This window comes from Balaenoptera borealis (assembly GCF_965194805.1).
Source record: "Balaenoptera borealis genome assembly, chromosome: X".
Taxonomy (NCBI): Eukaryota; Metazoa; Chordata; class Mammalia; order Artiodactyla; family Balaenopteridae; genus Balaenoptera; species Balaenoptera borealis.
In genome coordinates, this window is record NC_138881.1 from 71,293,773 (window position 1) to 71,311,311 (window position 17,539).

At 33.7% G+C, this 17,539-nt stretch overlaps 1 protein-coding gene across 4 annotated transcripts in view; it reads left to right on the forward strand.

Moving 5' to 3' along the window:
- APOOL (apolipoprotein O like) overlaps nt 1–17,539 on the forward strand; it is a 92,111-nt gene that overhangs the window by 25,557 nt on the left and 49,015 nt on the right. For 3 of the 4 annotated variants that reach the window (XM_082377501.1, XM_082377504.1, XM_082377503.1), the window contains exon 2: nt 9,887–9,991. In XM_082377501.1, the coding sequence (XP_082233627.1) occupies nt 9,887–9,991 (105 nt within the window). Of the gene's footprint in view, nt 1–2,488; nt 2,508–9,886; nt 9,992–17,539 lie in introns of those variants that run through there. The other variant, XM_082377502.1, reaches the window with a different exon arrangement.

The window sequence follows — 17,539 nt, forward strand, 5'->3', positions numbered from 1 at the left end:
ACTACTTCCTCTTAGTATTCCTTGATATTTAATTTCCAAGAAAAGACCAGATCCTATGTACCATTTAAAATGGCATTTTAAATATAAGCAACAGAACAGAGAGGTGGAAGAACCTGGGTTTTTGATAAGTCACCAAATCAATCCTAAAGTTCTGTCTACTTCCAGACTTCCTATTACATGAGAGAATAATGTTTGTCATTGTTGAAGCCTGTTTAAGTTGGGGATTCCAAAACTTTAGCCAAAACCATCCTAAATCCCCAATATTGAATTTTTGTAAAGATTATAAAACTCAATGGATGCAAAGCACCTGGCACATAGTAAGTGCTCCTTAAACACAGAACACCCTGTCTTCAGGGATTGCTTATATTTTCAGGGACATTATATTAAGGCATAGAACAGGTACCACTACCAGGTTGTAGAGCTGTTGCATTTTTAACTTCATTGCTGATTCTCTTTCTTTCCCAACCATGGTGTGTGCCTCTGCTACTATCTTTTATTCTGCTTTTATTCTTTCTTATCTCTTACATTTCTTGTTACTTCTTCCACTTTTTGGCTTTTGTATAATAAATCTAGCCTTTTGTAAACACAACTAGCCAATTGGAATACCCTTGCCTATAATACTCAGCTCTTTGGTTCTTTTCCCTTTTGTCGGTTACTGGATGTTCAGGGACAGCTTTTTGGCCACAAGAGTTTCTACAACATGAGGTCTTGTTTCTTTTCCCCCTACCCACGTTTTAGAACTCCTCTAGGTACCTAAAAGTTTTAGGTAGCAAAGGTCATACTGTACCTAATAATAAGCATGGTTTATGAAAGAGACAGATTTCTAAAAGCCGCAGGAAAATTAATCTTACTTTGGAGTCACACCATTTTTCTTAGTCAGCTCCAGCTGCTATAACAAAATACCCCAGACTGGCTGGTTTAAACAACAGGTATTTATTTCTCACAGTTCTGGAGGCTGGGAAGTCCAAGATCATGGTGCCAGCAGATTTGGTTGTTGATGAGGGCTCTCTTCCTGGGTTGCATACTGCCACCATCAAGCTGTGTGCTCTCATGACATCTTTGTGCATGCTGCAGGGGAGGTGGGGAGAGTTCTCATGTCTCTTCCTTTTCGTATAAAGACACTAATCTCATTATGGGGGGGCTCCACCCTTGTGACTTCTTCTGAACTTAATCACTTCCCAAAAGCCCCACCTCCTAATACCACCACATTAGGGGTTAGTACATCAACATAGGAAACTGGTAGGATACTACAAACATTCAATCCATAGTACCATGTATATTTTTACATCTTAACATTAGGTAAGTTTGATGTCATCGGGAAAAAAATATCTTTTCTTGCAGAATGTCTCCCCAGCACCCCGTTATTTCAGTTTGGGATTGCATTTGATCATCATGTGTCCACATAGTGTTGTTAGACTAGAAGTAATAAAACTGCTATTCAAATATTTTATAAATATTATTTTAGAAAAACACTGGGTGATAGTGGACAACTATCATAGAAAGCAGCCTTGTGTTTATAGTACAAGTAACAGGTTTCATAATTTTTCCCAGGTGGTACTTTTTTGGTTTTGTTTTTAGCAAAAATATCAGTTCAGGGCTAAGGGGAAAATAAGCAATTTCATGATTTGACAGTTTTCATGTCAAATAAGCCAACAAATGTTTCTCTAATAGATTTTGGGTTTATTTGTAGACTTTTGATGACCATTAATAAATTAAACCATGTTTGTATTTCATAAGCCTTGTGTTTCATACCATAACAAATTTCAGGTGAGAGACCTGTTTAAGGCATAAATCTGGCTTATTCCAAGAGTAAACCTATGGAATAATATATAATAATGTATAAACAGAGAGGTTATCCTCTTTTATTTTTTATTGAAGTATAGTTGATGTATAATATTATATAAATTACAGGTGAACAGTATAGTGATTCACAACTTTTAAAGGTCATGTCCCATTTATAGTTATAAAATGCTATATTCCCTGTGTTGTACAATATATCTTTGTAGCTTATTTTATACCTACTAGTTTGTACCTCTTAATCCCCTACCCCTGTATAGCCACTTCCCCTCCCTCTCCCCACTGGTAACCACTGGTTTGTTCTCTATATCCGTGAGTCTGCTTCTTTTTTGTTATATTCACTAGTTTGTTATATTTTTTAGATTCCACATGTAAGTGATATTTGTCTTTCTCTCTCTGACTTATTTCACTTAGCATAATGTCCTCCAAGTCTATCTATGTTGCTGCAAATGGCAAATTTTCATTCTTTTTTATGGCTGAGTAATATTCCATTGTGTGTGTGTGTGTGTGTGTGTGTGTGTGTGTGTGTGTGTGTGTACATACCACATCTTCTTTATCCATCTATCTGTTGATGGACACTTAGGTTGCTCCCATATCTTGGCAATTGTAAATAATGATGCTGTATGAACATTGGGTGCATGTATATTTTCAAATTAGTGTTTTTATTTTTTTCAGGTATATACCCAGGAGTGGAATTGTTGGGTCATATGGTAATTCTATTTTTAGTTTTTTTGAGAAGGCTCTGTACTGATTTCCACAGTGGCTGCACCACTTTACATTTCCACCAACAGTGTACAAGGGTTCCCTTTCAGAGAGGTTATCTTGGATATACTAATTATTATCCCCAGCTCTAAGTTTTAACACTTCAGGAAAGTGGTAATGATCTGTAGGCCAAATGAAAATCTAAAGAATGGATAAAGATGATATGATTACTTCATATTTTAAACCTTACATCTTACATTTGTCCAAGGATAGGTTACTTTGACCTGATGATTTGCTATCATTAATTTATACTAAAACATGTACTTGATACAAGGCTGGAGTAAAGTAGCTACAACACTGCTAAGATTTAGTCCTTGTCTTTAAGGAAAATGCCCTTGGAAGTAGTACAGGAGACACAGTATTATAGGTTTGTTTTCATGATTTTATGAGACTGTTTTCTGATTTATACATTTAGACCATCTTTTAGAACCATTCCTATAAAAGGATAAAATTTCTCATTTTCCTATTTTCCTTTTACTTTCTTGAAAATGTAATGCCATTATATTCTTCTACAGTGGTATAAACAGTGTCCAGTTCTTTCTTCTGCTGTTTTCAGGTTAGCATATATGCCCTTAATGGATGGATATAGAGTTAAAACTGGTATGTTTGAAAGCAAAAATCATATAAATCATTTTCTTTTCTTATTGAATAAATTTGACATGTAATGTGTAAGTTTAAGGTGTACAGTGTGTTACTTTTATACATTTATATGTTATAATATGACTGCTATTATAATAATATTTATCAAATTACATAATTACAGTACAATATTGTCTATATTGTGCATTAGATCTCTGTGGCTTATTTACTACTTATAAGTTTGTACCCTTAAACCCCATCAATCTTATTCCCCTCCCCCACTTCCCTTAGTAACCATCATTTTACTCTCTGGTTTTTACAGGTTTGACTTTTTTAGATTTCATATATAAGTGACATCATCCTGTACTTTTGCTTCTCTGACTTATCTGGCTTAGTAGAATGTGCTCAAAGTCCATCCATGTTGTTGCAAATGGTATGATATCCTCCTTTCTCATGGATGAATAATATTCCATTTTGTACATGTACCACGTCTTTTTTATCCATTCATCCATTGGTGGGTTTTTGGATTGTTTCCATATCTTGGCTGTTGTGAATAATGCTGTGATAAACATAAGAGTGTATATATCTCATCAAAATCTTTTTTTTATTAATTAATTAATTTTTTTTATTTTTGGCTGCATTGGGTCTTCGTTGTGGCATGCAGGATCTTCTTTGAGGCATGGGAGATCTTTGTTGTGGCGTGTGGGCTTCTCTCTAGTTGTGGCGTGTGGGTTTTCTCTCTCTAGTTGTGGAGCGTGGGCTCTGTAGTTTGCGGCACGTGGGCTGTCTAGTTGATGTCCGCGAGTTCAGTAGTTGTGGCGTGCGGGCTTAGTTGCCCTGTGGCATGTGAGATCTTAGTTCCCCGACCAGGGATCAAACCCGCGTCCCCTGCATTGGAGGGCAGATTCTTTACTACTGGACCACCAGGGAAGTCCCCTCATCAAAATCTTAATCTCTTCTTTTTGATAGAATCATAAGAAAATCCTAAAGGTTGGAGCTCTAAGGCAGTGCTGTCCAGTAAAACTTTCTTCAATGGTGAAAATGTTCTATTTCTATGCCGTCCAGTATGGTACCCACTGGAGTCACATGTATCTACTGAGGCCTTGAAATGTGGCCAAGGGAATGAAGTGGCCTTATTTTTCCAGCTCTCATACTGTGAACAAGTGTCCCTTTTGTGGTAAATAGTGCTAAGTGTTTTCACTTTTTTTTTTTTGGAAAAACTGAATTTTTAATTTTTAAATTTTCATTAATTGAAACATAAATTTAAATAACACATGTAGATATCGTCTACCTTATTGGATAGTGCAATTCTAAGGCCCTAAGAGATTATCTGCTCAAGGTCTTTCATTTTACAAATAAAGACGCTTTGGCCCAGAGAGATGACATGACTAACTAGAGATTACATAGTTGTTCAAGAACAGAGCTGGGACTAAATACAGGTGTCTTGATGGCCAAGTCAGTGATATTACTAAATCACTTTGAAATTTTAAGTTGCTAATCAAATTGGAATTATTACTTTTATTCCATTTATTGTGTTTAGTAATAATTACCCATTTTTCCTATCCTTTCTACTGCTTCCTCTCCTTCACACACACTTACATTATCTCCATTAAAAAAATGGTGTCTTTTTCAGCTCGGTGCTTTGTGACCACCTAGAGGGGTGGGATAGGAAGGGTGGGAGGGAGGGAGATGCAAGAGGGAAGAGATTTGGGGACATATGTATATGTATAACTGATTCACTTCGTTATAAAGCAGAAACTAACACACCATTGTAAAGCAATTATACTCCATTAAAGATGTTAAGAAAAAAAATGGTGTCTTTAGGAAGAAGTTTTTGTTTTTTATTTTTTTTAGGAAGAAGTTTTAAAATTCATTTATTTAATTAAGTAGGAGGTAATTTTTAGTTGTGTATGTTTTTAAATGACTTTTAAATTCTTGAAATTCCCTCTGTGGTCTTCACATTTAAGATGTTCGATGTGAGTAGAAGTGTGATTCTGATTATATAATCTAGAGTATTATTTTAATAAAAGGTAATTATTTGTTGGTGACTTTCCTTCTGGTTTTTAGAGAAACAAAATGGCAATATCTTATCTGTAGTAAATTATATACTTGGAAATTATCACTGAACTTTAGAATCATGCATTGTCAAAATTAGAAGGAAGTGTAGACATTTTGTAGTGCAGCTTCCTTTCACAAATGGGCAATCTGACACACAGTGAGGGGGAATTAACTTGTAAAAGGTGACATAGTGAATTATTAGCAGAGCGCAGACTAGAACACAGCTTTTCCAATTCACAGCCTGGTGTTCTTTCCACTGTATCACTACTTCCTCTCAGATCTTCACACGTAAACAACTCAAAAGGCACTACAGCATACAAAGTTCTGTTAAGCTGCTGATGGCTGTACTGAACTTTGATGACTAATCTCAACTTGTCACAACTCATTGGGTGCTGGAAATAGACTCACCAAGTTCTTGAGCCAAATATTTTAAAGCAGTTTACACTTGCAATATTGCAAGCACAATTGAATTTTCTTACAAATCTCAACTTGAAGGTCTATCTGGCTGTTTGTGTGGGGTACTTTGTTGCATAGCTATATTCCAATACACCATGGTGTCTTTTAATGTATTTCTCCATCTTCTATATTTCCTGTATCATGATAATATAAGATAATCAACTGATAAATCTTATTCTAATTCAGAACTACAGCATCTTGCTTTAACTTCATTAATCTTACATCTTTCTCCCACACTGAAAATCCCAATCTTTAAAATGCCAGCATATTTAAATGTCTCCTTGTATAACATACACAGAGCAGGTTCATAATAAAATACCAAAACTGCCACTAACAATATGATTATTAAGTTTTAAGGTTTGTTTCTTTGTTGATGTTCTCTTTGTCCTTTGGGTGTAGCCCAATTACTGGTTGTAAGTTCATTTTGAATTGTTCCTGTCTGTGTGATCATTGCCTCAACATTGTTTATTTCATTTTCCTCTTAGTTTTTAGGGCTTACCTTTCTAAATTTCAGTTTTGTTTTATACTTATCACAGGACTCTTGATTTAATAAAATAGCATTTACTACATGATAATATATCTCTAAAGCAGAATTAATGATTAGGACTGATTTTAGATTAGCCTATAATAATTATATGCTCCTTCTTACAAAACAAGTAACAAAAATTCTTATAGAAGAGAACTTTAAATTTCAATTCTGTTAGTAAAGAAGAGAAAACAGATATGTTTATACTCCCAAGTAAAGTTGGACCAGTTAATTCTCTGCCTTATTTTTCCAGCTCTCATACTGTGAACAAGTGTCCCTTTTGTGGTAAATAGTGCTAAGTGTTTTCACTTTTTTTTTTTTTTTTTTTGGAAATGCTGCTATTTGAAATGGCTCCATGCATAGTACAGAAGTGCTATCTAGTGTTCTTAAGTGCAAGAAAGCTGTGATACGCCTTAGGGAGAAAATATGTATGTTGGATAAACTTCATCGTGGCATGAGTTATAGTGCTGTTGGCTGTGAGTTCAATGTTACTGAATCAACAATATATAGTAAACAAGGTGTCTTTAAACAGAAACACATATAAAACAAGGTTATGTATTGATCAGTTGATGAAAATGTAACCAGAGGTTCACAAGAAATTAACCCTGTGTTTTCCCTAGGAGTAGTGTTCATTATTCCCTAAATCAGTGTTCATGGCTACTTTATGGAATATAACTACTGCAAATAATGCGAATCAACTATATTTTGATTACAGAAGTACTTGGAAGGGTTGAGTCTCATGGGGGAGTTAACTGATGCTCATCTTCAGTCTTGCTATTTGTAAATCTCTATATGATAGAATTCTGTTCTAGGGCCTGTTTATTATCTTTAATAGGAAGGTAATTGATTTTAAACAAGGCACATAATTTTGAATTGACAAGTCATTATTTTGAAGTTACAAATAATTTTAACTCAAGGTCTTACCTTGTTAAAACTAGGATTGCCTCTGCCCAATTTTAATACTATTTAACTAACAGCCTATGAGCCTGTAAATTTTATAATACCCCCAAGCTCTGATGTTCTTTAAATACCTTATTTTATTTTCTAAATTAGGTATTAGCAACTGTTTTTTCTATAAAGGGGCAGATAGTAAATATGTTAGACTTGTAGGACACAAAAGGTCACATCTTCTTCTTTGTTTTCTGTTTGTTTATTTTGTTTTTATAAATTTTTAAATATGTTAAAAAAAAACATTTTTAGCTCAGAGTCCAGACCAGATTTATCCCAGATCTGTAGTTTACCAATCCATATTCTAATTTTTTCAGTGTGGTATATAATCAGCTGTCTCTCTGGGTAGTGATGCCTTTTTCATCAGTATAACCTGTGTTTTGAAAAGACCTGAGTGTGCCAATCTGCCTCTTTTCTTTTGATGAAAGTCTTGGCCTTTTTTGTTTAGAGGCAATAAGTATGCTATGTTTTTTATTGTTATTATGGCCCTCACTAGAGCCTGATTAACATCAAATACATGTGAGAAGAAAAATGGGGAGTAAGCACCACCACTTAACATCTTTATTCAGCAATCAGAAAGAATGGGGAGCTAGAATTAATTGCCCATTTACCAAGTGCAAGCCATTTTTATGTAATTCTTTAATCCTCAAGATAATCATAAAAAGGAAGGCATTCCCATTTCTTTTCAGATATATAACCTGAGACTCTTAAGATAGCGCTGTCCAGTAGAAATTTCTTCAGTGATGGAAATATTGTATATCTGTGCCCTACATTATGGCTGTTGAGCACTTGAAATGGGGCTAATGTGACTAAGGAACTAAATTTTAAAGTTTATTTATTTTTAATAAATTTAAATTTAAATAACCATATGCATCTAGTAATTACCATATTGGGCAGCATAATTCTTAAGAGCTTAGGTAACTTGCCCAAATTTAGATAGTAAGTTCCACAACTTGAGTTCAAAACCAGGTCTGTGCAACTCCTAAGCTTATGTTTTTACCATTATGCCACACTGCCTTATTAATAAAAGTCAAGGTGGATGGACCCTGCCCTACAGAGTAGAAAATGTAGCAAAGATACTTAAGCATTTTTCAAGGTATGCTGTATTAACTTTTTAGGCCACTAGTTCAATTAGTCAGTCCACACTCTGGAGCAATCGATCATAATTATTAAATAATACCTATGAATTTATTTTATAGTCTACATACTATTATTTTTCCATTATGTGAAATAAAATGACTATACTAAGAACATAGGGTATTGAAATTTTTTCAGATATTAGCATACTTCAAAAGTTCTATCTAGGGAGTAAGGTCTACTCTGGTATTTTTAAAATAGGTTTTAAATATTGTAAGAATTGACATGCTTCAAATAATCACTTCAGAGCTTTATTGAAAATTATTTTCAGGTACACGGGAGAACATCCGTTGCTGGCATCCATTTTAATATGTTTTTTATTGATACCCGACATTAGATACTGAGTGGAAATCTTATTTCATTAGTGAATACCAACTGTGTGTAAGAAATCAGAAGTGATGCCTTTTGGAAGGCAGGCCTAGATAAATTGTTCTGTGATGCTGACATATGTACTAGAGGGAGGCTTGAAGGGGGAAAAACAGTGAACACAATTTCTTTTATTAGTGTTGAGTCTTCATTTTACCCTATATTTCTGGAGTCTCAATCTAAATCAGAATCATACCTAGTTTAAACAGGAAATTGCTTAACTAGTGCCTGTAGCTTCCCGTATTCTGCCCAGAAAATATTGAAAAATATGTCAGAAATGAAGTGCAGACCCTATCACTGTTATCCGATAACATTTGGAATCCTTTGGCCAGTGTTTCTTCCAGTTCTTGAACAATTCCACTTATGTGTAAGCCAGAGAGACCTCTTCCCTCTGGATGTCTTTGGTCAATTTCAGCAGACCTCCTTCTGAGTCTAAAGAATCAAGCTCTTAAAATAGTCATTCCCTGGAAAGCTTTTCATTTGGCCTTGTTGAATGAATAATCTTTAGGAATTATTCTGGTACCTGGATAAACACTGGAACGCCTTGTTCTTAGAGCCAGTAATTTTCCTGCATTCTTAATTCAAATCAAGTTATATCTAAAACTAAGGTCACTTTTGGCTTTAGATCAAGCATGAAATAAGTAAAAAGGAATATGTTAGTTAGGGGCATAAGATTTGTAATGGTAGGAAGTTATTTTTATAAATAATATAATTATAAAATTTATTTCAAGATACAACCTGAATCACCCAGTACTCCAGATCACCCTTATCCCTTTACTTTCTCTATAGCATTTATCGATTGTAATATACCGTATAATATATGTATTGTGCTTATCTCCTGCCTCTTCTCCACTAGAATGTCAGCTCCATGAGAGCAAGGATCTTTGTTTTGTTCCCTGATGGGTCTGGCATATAGTAATTGCTCAATAAATATTTGTGGACTGAGTGAATATCATAATCTATATCTCACTTCATCCCTCAAAATTTATATTCACTTCTAACTGGTAATTATCATATTGCTATATTACATATGAAGTAGATAGTTAACAAATTGGTAAAAATAAGACTCTACCATCTACCATGGGAAAATAATTTTATGAATTATATCCTAAAAATGTATGAATAATTTGGAGTGCCTGAGTTTTTAATAAATTTAAATGAAACCAATAGTGTTCCTCAGATGCCCCCCAAATTTATCAGGAAATAGAGGGTGGGAAGCTCTCAATTAAAAATACCTTTTTGTTATATCTTTCTCAGATGGGAAAGCTGACAACCATGCCAGCAGCTCTAATATGTGCATCTATAAGTGTGCATGCGGCCAAAGAAGAGGAGTCCAGAAAGCGTCTAGTGAAACCAGAGCAGGTAACTTGCCTACAAAAGTTTGAATTTTGTATAACAGAAATATGATGTAAAAGCTGTGAGGTTGGTTTGATTGTTAGCTCTATTCATCAAAAACGTCTTTGAAGTATTTGTTAGGCACGTTTTTTAAGTTGTGAGAAATAGTTACAAGGTGTCTCAAAGTAAACACTATTATATTTAACCCAAACATCTAAAATCCTAACTCCAATGAAAAACAATTGGTGATTTTTCTTAACAAATAATCGATGAGTAGTACAGGGTTTTAGTTCTTCTAAGCAGTCTGACTTCTCTTTCTTAAAAAGTTTATACAGGTACACCTGATATTTGGAAGCCTTAGTTTAAGAAATTCATTAAGATCTCAGTTTTGAAAGTAATCTTAGATGTTTTCTAGTTCAGTCTTCACTGTGGTACTGTAGTCCCCTCTACAGTAGGTAGGCTAACTGACTGTTTTCTTCTACATGAATAAAACTCTGGATAAAGGAACCTAAGGCAGTCCATTCCATATTCTGGCAGCTCTCATTCAACTTAAGGTCCTTTCTTATGTCAAACACAAACCTGTCTCATAATTATAAGTTCTACCCATTGGCCCTGTATCTCTTGCATTGGTGCCATACAGAACAATTCTCATCTCTCTTCCACAAAACAACTCTTCAGATGTCAGTTACACTTTAAGTAATTTTGCTTCCTGGATAAGTGTATTAGTAGTTTAACCATTCCTCATATGTCATAGCTTTGAGTTCCTTCATTTTCATGATCATTCTCTGCCAAACATGTTCAGGATGGTTAGTGTTTTCTTCGGGTGTAAGTATTTTGACTACTGCAGGATAGAGTCAGACTCTGACTTCTCTTGTTCTAGATAATATATTTCTGTTAAAGCTGCCAAAGATCACATTTGTTTTTATATTTATTTTTTTTTTGAGTCATCACAATCAACCTTGCTTATAATCAGCCTTTGACCATGATATAGTGATTGTGCAGTTCTCTAAAATTCATTAAACTTTTTTACATGGGCCACTGGTAAGCTATGTCTTTTCTCAGTCTGTACTTAGGCATATAGACTTTTTGGACTTAGTTACAGGTACATTTATGTCTTTTTAACTTTTATCTTGTTGATCTAATCTATCATGCCAGCCTATTGGTATCTCATTGTAGTAACTGATTCTACTCACCGTTGTACTTTTCATCTTTTCTAGCCTCAAGTTATTCTTGAATTTACCTACATGCTTAGAAATATATACTCGAGTCAAACAGGCCTGAAACTGAATCCTGACCCCACCACTGACTAGTTGGATGGCATTGGACAGAATTCTTAACAGTGGCATAAATATTCTGTGTATGAATATACCATTTTCAAATGTACAATTTTCATAAATTTTTGGAAATTTAACATATTTCCAATTATTTTGCTAATGTAATCAATGCTTTGTCGAAACACCTTGTACATAAATCTTTATGTACATCTATAACTGTTTCCTTAGAATAAATTTCTAGAAATGGAATTGTAAGTCAGAAGGCATGAAAAATATCAATGTATTGCCAAACTGACATACATAAAGGTGGTATTTATTCATTTATTAAACAAAAAAATATTTCCTGAACTTTTCTTATATATGTTTGAGGCATATACGAAGCACTGGGTAAAGTTTTATTAATTTTCATTAGCAGTCTAGAATAGCTTCACTCTCTTATATACTTGCTGACTCTCAGTATTTTTTCTCCTTTTTATTAGTCTTAGAGAGATGATGTTTTTAAGCCTACCTTGACACTCCTATCTTTGGAAAGCTCAAAATCTAGATTGGATAATAAGTAACTAGCATTTGTCCCTAATAGCTGAATTTACATATTTCTGAATTTTAAAATAAATGTTTGCTCTTTACTATATTATGGAATAAACAGGATTTCTTGGTATTTATTGTATTCCCCAGTACATTTTAAATAGAATTCAATTGAATTACTTATTAAATAAACTTGCCAGCTGAGTGCTAGGGACTATTCACATAATCAGGATTCAGTCCTTGAGAAACTTAGAACTGCTGAAGGAATGAAAATGTGATTTGCATGAACTATTCCCAGGTACTTTTATTGTGTAAAGTGAGTTATGCCTTTGTTTAAATCTATTTACAATAAGTCTGTACTAAGCCAAAATGCTTTATGAATGAGGTGTTCTGGTTAATTGACTCTTCTGGTAAACTTGTGGCTAATGAGAAGATCCTTTTTCAGTTTAACTCTCTTGTTAAACATCTTTTTCAACTGTACCAATATACTCCTGCCTTATTAATTATGATGTCGTGAATGTAATTAAATCTCTCTTTATTTGAAAACTCTGCAGAGCTGTGGGGTTACCCTTTTCTTAAACCATAAAATTCGCAGTATTCAGACTAAAATGACTGGAGGTTGGGCTGTGTGTATACAGTCAGCCATAGACATTACCGGATGTTTCTTTTTAAAGTATTTCTATAATGTGAGTTTGACTTATTTTCTTGTCATTTGCTTGTTTTCGGCAAAAAATAACAGAGCAGAAATATTGATTTGAGAGTTCTAGTTACTTTCGTTCAATTTAATTTAAATGTTGCTTTATAGTTTACTAAATCTAATCTTAATTTCTAATTGAATACAAACAAGTTGTATTTATACAATACAATAAATGGCATTTAAGCCCAGGGCCTCCAATCCAGGATGAGAATATTCATTTAAAGTGTACAGCTTGATGTTTTGACATACGTATACATTGTGAAATGATCACCACAATCAAGCTAATTAACATATCTGTCACCTCACATAGTTACCATTTTTTTGTGTATGTGTGTGTATGTGGTGAGAACACTTAAGATCCACCCTCTTAGCAAATTTTAAGTATACAATACAACATTATTAACCATAGTCACCATGATATACATTAGATCTCTGGAACTTACTCTTCTTGCATAACTGAAACTTTGTAGTCTTTGGCAAACACCTCCCCATTTTCCCCTCTACCTTACCCCACACCGGTAACCAGTATTCTTCTCTCTGCTTTTGAGTCTATTTTAGATTATACATATAAGTGAGATCATACAGTATTTCTCTTCTGAGTCTGCCTTATTTCACTTAGTATAATGTCCTCCAGGTTCAGCCATGTTGTCAAAAATGGGAGGATATCCTTTTTATTCCATTGTATGTATGTGTATGCATGTGTGTGTATACACACACATGCACACATATATGTATATACATTTTTAAACCATGAAATTTGCAGTATTCAGTATTAACACGCACACACACCTATACACACATACATACACACACCATATTTTCTTTATCCATACATCTGTTGATGGACATTTAGGTTGTTTCCATATCTTGGCTATTTGAATAATGCTGCAATGAACATGGGAGGTGCAAGTATCTCTTCAAGATCCAGATTTCATTTTCTTTGGATATATTCCCAGAAGTGGGATTACTGGATCATATGGTAGTTCTATTTTTGAGTTTTTGAGGAACCTCCATACTGTTTTCCATAATAGCTATACCAATTTACATTCCTACCAACAGTGTTTAAGGGTTCTCTTTTCTCCACATCCTTGCCAACACTAATCTCTTGACTTTTTGCCATCCAACAGTTGTGAGGTGATATATCATTGTGGTTTTGATTTGCACTTCCCTGATGATTAGTGATGCTGAGCACCTTTTCATATACCTGTTGGCCATTTTTATGTCTTCTTTTGAGAAATGTCTATTACTGTTCTTTGCTCATTTTTTAGTCAGTTATTTTTTTGCTGTTGAGTTGTATGAGTTCCTTATATGTTTTGGATGTTAACCCTTATCAGATAAATGGTTTGCAAATATTTTCTACCATTCTATAGGTTGCCTCTGTTAATTGTTTCCTTTGCTGTACAGAAGCTTTTTATGATGTTGTCCCCCTTGTTTATTTTTGCTTTTGTTGTCTGTGTTTTTGGGGTCATTGCTAAGACCAATGTCAAGAAGTTTTTACACTGTGCTTTCTTTTAGTAGTTTTACATTTCAGTTTTTACATTTAAGTCTTTAATCTATATTGAGTTGATATTTTATATGGTATGAGATGCAAAATTAAGATCCAATTTCATTCTTCTGCATCTAGATACCCAGTTCTCCCAGCACCATTTATTGAAATGACTATCCTTTCCCTACTGTGTTCTTGGCACCCTTGTCAAAGATCAGTTGGCCATAAATGCATGGGTTTATTTCTCTGTAATCTGTTCTGTTACATTGGTCTATGTGTGTTTTTATGCCAATACAATACTGTTTGGATTACTGTAACTTTGTAATATATTTTGAAATCAGGATGTGTGATACCTCCAGCTTTGTTCTTGCTCAAGACTTGCTTTGGCTATTCAGGGTCTTTTTTGTTTCCATATAAAATTTAGGATTTTTCTTCTGTTTCTGTAAAGAATGCTATTGGGATTTTAATAGGAATTGCATTTAATGTGTAGATCACTTTGGGTAGAATGGACATTTTAACAATATTAATTTTTCCAATCCATGAACATAGGTGTCTTTACATTTTTGTGTCTTTAATTTCCTTCATTAGTTTTTTATAATTTTCAGTGCACAAGTCTTTCACCTCTGGTTGAGTTTATTCTCAACTGTTTCATTCTTTTTATTGCTATTGGAAATGGAATTGTTTTCTTAATTTTTTTCGGATAGTTCATTGTTAGTGTATAGAAACACAACTGATTTTTTGTATGTTGATTTTATATCCTGCAGCTTTACTGAATTTGTTTATTAATTCTAATAGTTTGTGGTTGTTGTTAGAGTTTTCTACATATATGATTGTGTCTTCTGCAGATATTTAACTTCTTCCTTTCTGATTTGAATTCCTTATATTTCTTTTTCTTGTCTAGTTGCTCTGGCTAGGACTTCCAATACTATGTTAAACGGAAGTTTCAGATGTGGACATCCTTGACTTGTACTGGATTTAGAGAATAAGTTTTCAGTTTTTCCCAACTGATTATGATGTTAGCTGTGGGCTTTTCATATATGATGTTTATTGAGTTAAGTTCCTTCTATACCGAGAGCTTTTTCTCATGAATGGATTTTGAATTTTGTAAAATGCTTTTTCTGTATCTATTGAGGTGATCACAAATGTGGTTTTCATCTTTTATTCTGTTAATGTGGTGTGTCACATTGATACACATATGGTGAATCATCCTTGCATCTGAGGGATACAGTCCACTTGTTCCTGTTGTATAATCCTGTTAATATGCTGTTGAATTTAGTTTGCTATTATTACTTTATTGAGGATTTTTGCATCTGTGTTTGTTAGGGATATTGGCTTGTAGTTTTCTTTTCCTGTAGTGCCTTTGTCTGGCTTTAATATCAGAGTGATACCATCAAATGAATTTAGAAGTGTTCCCTCTTCTATTTTTTGGGAGAGTTTAAGAAGAATTGGTATTCTTTGAATGTCTAATTCACCCATGAAGCTATCTGACCTTGGGTTCTTCTTTGTTGAGGGGTTTTTGATTACTGATTCAATCTCCTTATTGGTTATTGGTCTGTTCAGGCTTTCTATTTCTTCGTGATTCAGTCTTGGTAAGTTGTTAGTTTCTAGGAATTTATCAATTTCTTCTAAGTTATCCAATTGTTGTCATATACTTATTCATAATAATCCTTTATTATCCTTTTTGTTTCTGAGGCATCCACTGTAATGTCTTATCTTTCCTTTCTAATTTTATTTATTTGAATCTACTCTTTTTTTTATTAGTCTAGCTAAGAGTTTGTCAATTTTGTTTACCATTTCAATAAATACTTTTATCATAAACCTTTCAAGTGTGCTTGAATGCCCATATCTAAGAAGGAAAATACTTTAAAGCACTGGTTCTTAACCATTTTGACCCCTTTGAGAATCTGACGAAAACTTTGGATGCTCTTCCTAGAAAAGTACATATACAAAATTTTGCTTACAGTAGACCACAAATAACAAACCTGTTCTTTAAACTGTTAATCTAATTTATACTAGGGTATAAATGAAGAATCAATAGGTTTTGACTAGGATAGAAGAGAGAACAAGAACACTTAATGACTCATAAAGTTTGGAATTGAGGAGCATGAAGAATAGAGAGGATGGGGACATAATGGACAACTGTTATCTACTTTAACACCCATGCATCCACATGCATTCTTCCTTGAGGAGTTGGGGAACTTCCTTACTTACTGTGTGCCTGCTTTTTATGCATGTAGTGCACCTTTAATATAAAATTGCACCTCTGACCTTCCTAACTACACATAGTTGCCAATGTGGTGAATTTAAATTTCAAGTATTAGTCTGGAAAGATAAGCACTTTAATCCTGGTACAGGTAGCAAAGGGTCATCTATCTAATGGTAAAAACAAGACTTTTGTGACCCATTACTGTTAAAGTTTTACCAAACCTACACTGTTTCATATTTGTTGCTGGTAGAAGATCAAATCTGAAGCTATTAATAATCTAGTTCCCTTGCTGTTGATTTGTAAACTTGATTCTCCCCAAATATGTCTTTACCAAACCTTATAGAAAGGTGCTATACCCTGAACATAAAGTAAAAAATAAGTATTTTTGAAGGAAGTAAGTCTTTACCTCATTAAATTTTTCATAATTCTTTTATGTTTTATATTTGTTTTTATTAAATATGGATTAGAACCAAGAGACTGTTTAATCAGTTTATGAAAGGTATAAAAATAATAACATGATGAACAACCATATACCTACCTACCACCCAGTTTAAAGGAAAAACAAAATAAAATGCCCTGGTTCTCATCCTATTCCCTATCCATTCAGAGATAACCGCTACCCTACCCTGAATTTTGATTATTGTTCCCTTTCTTAATTTTTTAACTTCACCTTATATGTCTGTATTACTAAACAATGTATTTGGTTTTGTAAATTTTTGAGCTATATATTGATAGAAATATACCTGCATAATTTTCTACATTTTACCTTTTTTGCTCTACAAATATTTTTTTATGCTCAAATTCCTGAAATCCATCGAGATTTTTCCATGTAGCTGTAATTTATATATTTTCCCCTAATTTATAGTATTTCATCTTGTGGATAGATCCCAGTTTAATTATCCATTCTACCGCTGACAGACATTTGAGGTGTTTCCAGATTTTTGCAATTAAAATGTTGCTGTGAACATTATTGTACATATCTCTAGGTACACAATTACAATCGTTTCTCTAAATATACCTAGGAGTGGAACCACTGAGTCATACAATATGTATGATTTTCAAATTTGCTATAGTATGCCAAATTGTTTTTCAAAGTATGTCTACCAATTTACATTCCCACAAGCAGTATATAGATGTTGAGGTTGCTCCACATTCTTGCCAACACTTGATATTGTCAGACTTTAATTTGCCAAACAGTTGGAGTTGAAATGCTATCTCATTGTGGTTTTCATTTGCATTTCCATGTTATTAATGAAGTTGAACATCATTTTATATATTAGTCATTCTAGTGGTTATGTATAGGTATAACATTGTACATTTAACTTGTATTTTTCTAATGACTAATTATGTTGAGCATCTTTTCATGTGTTTATTTGCCATTCTTCTT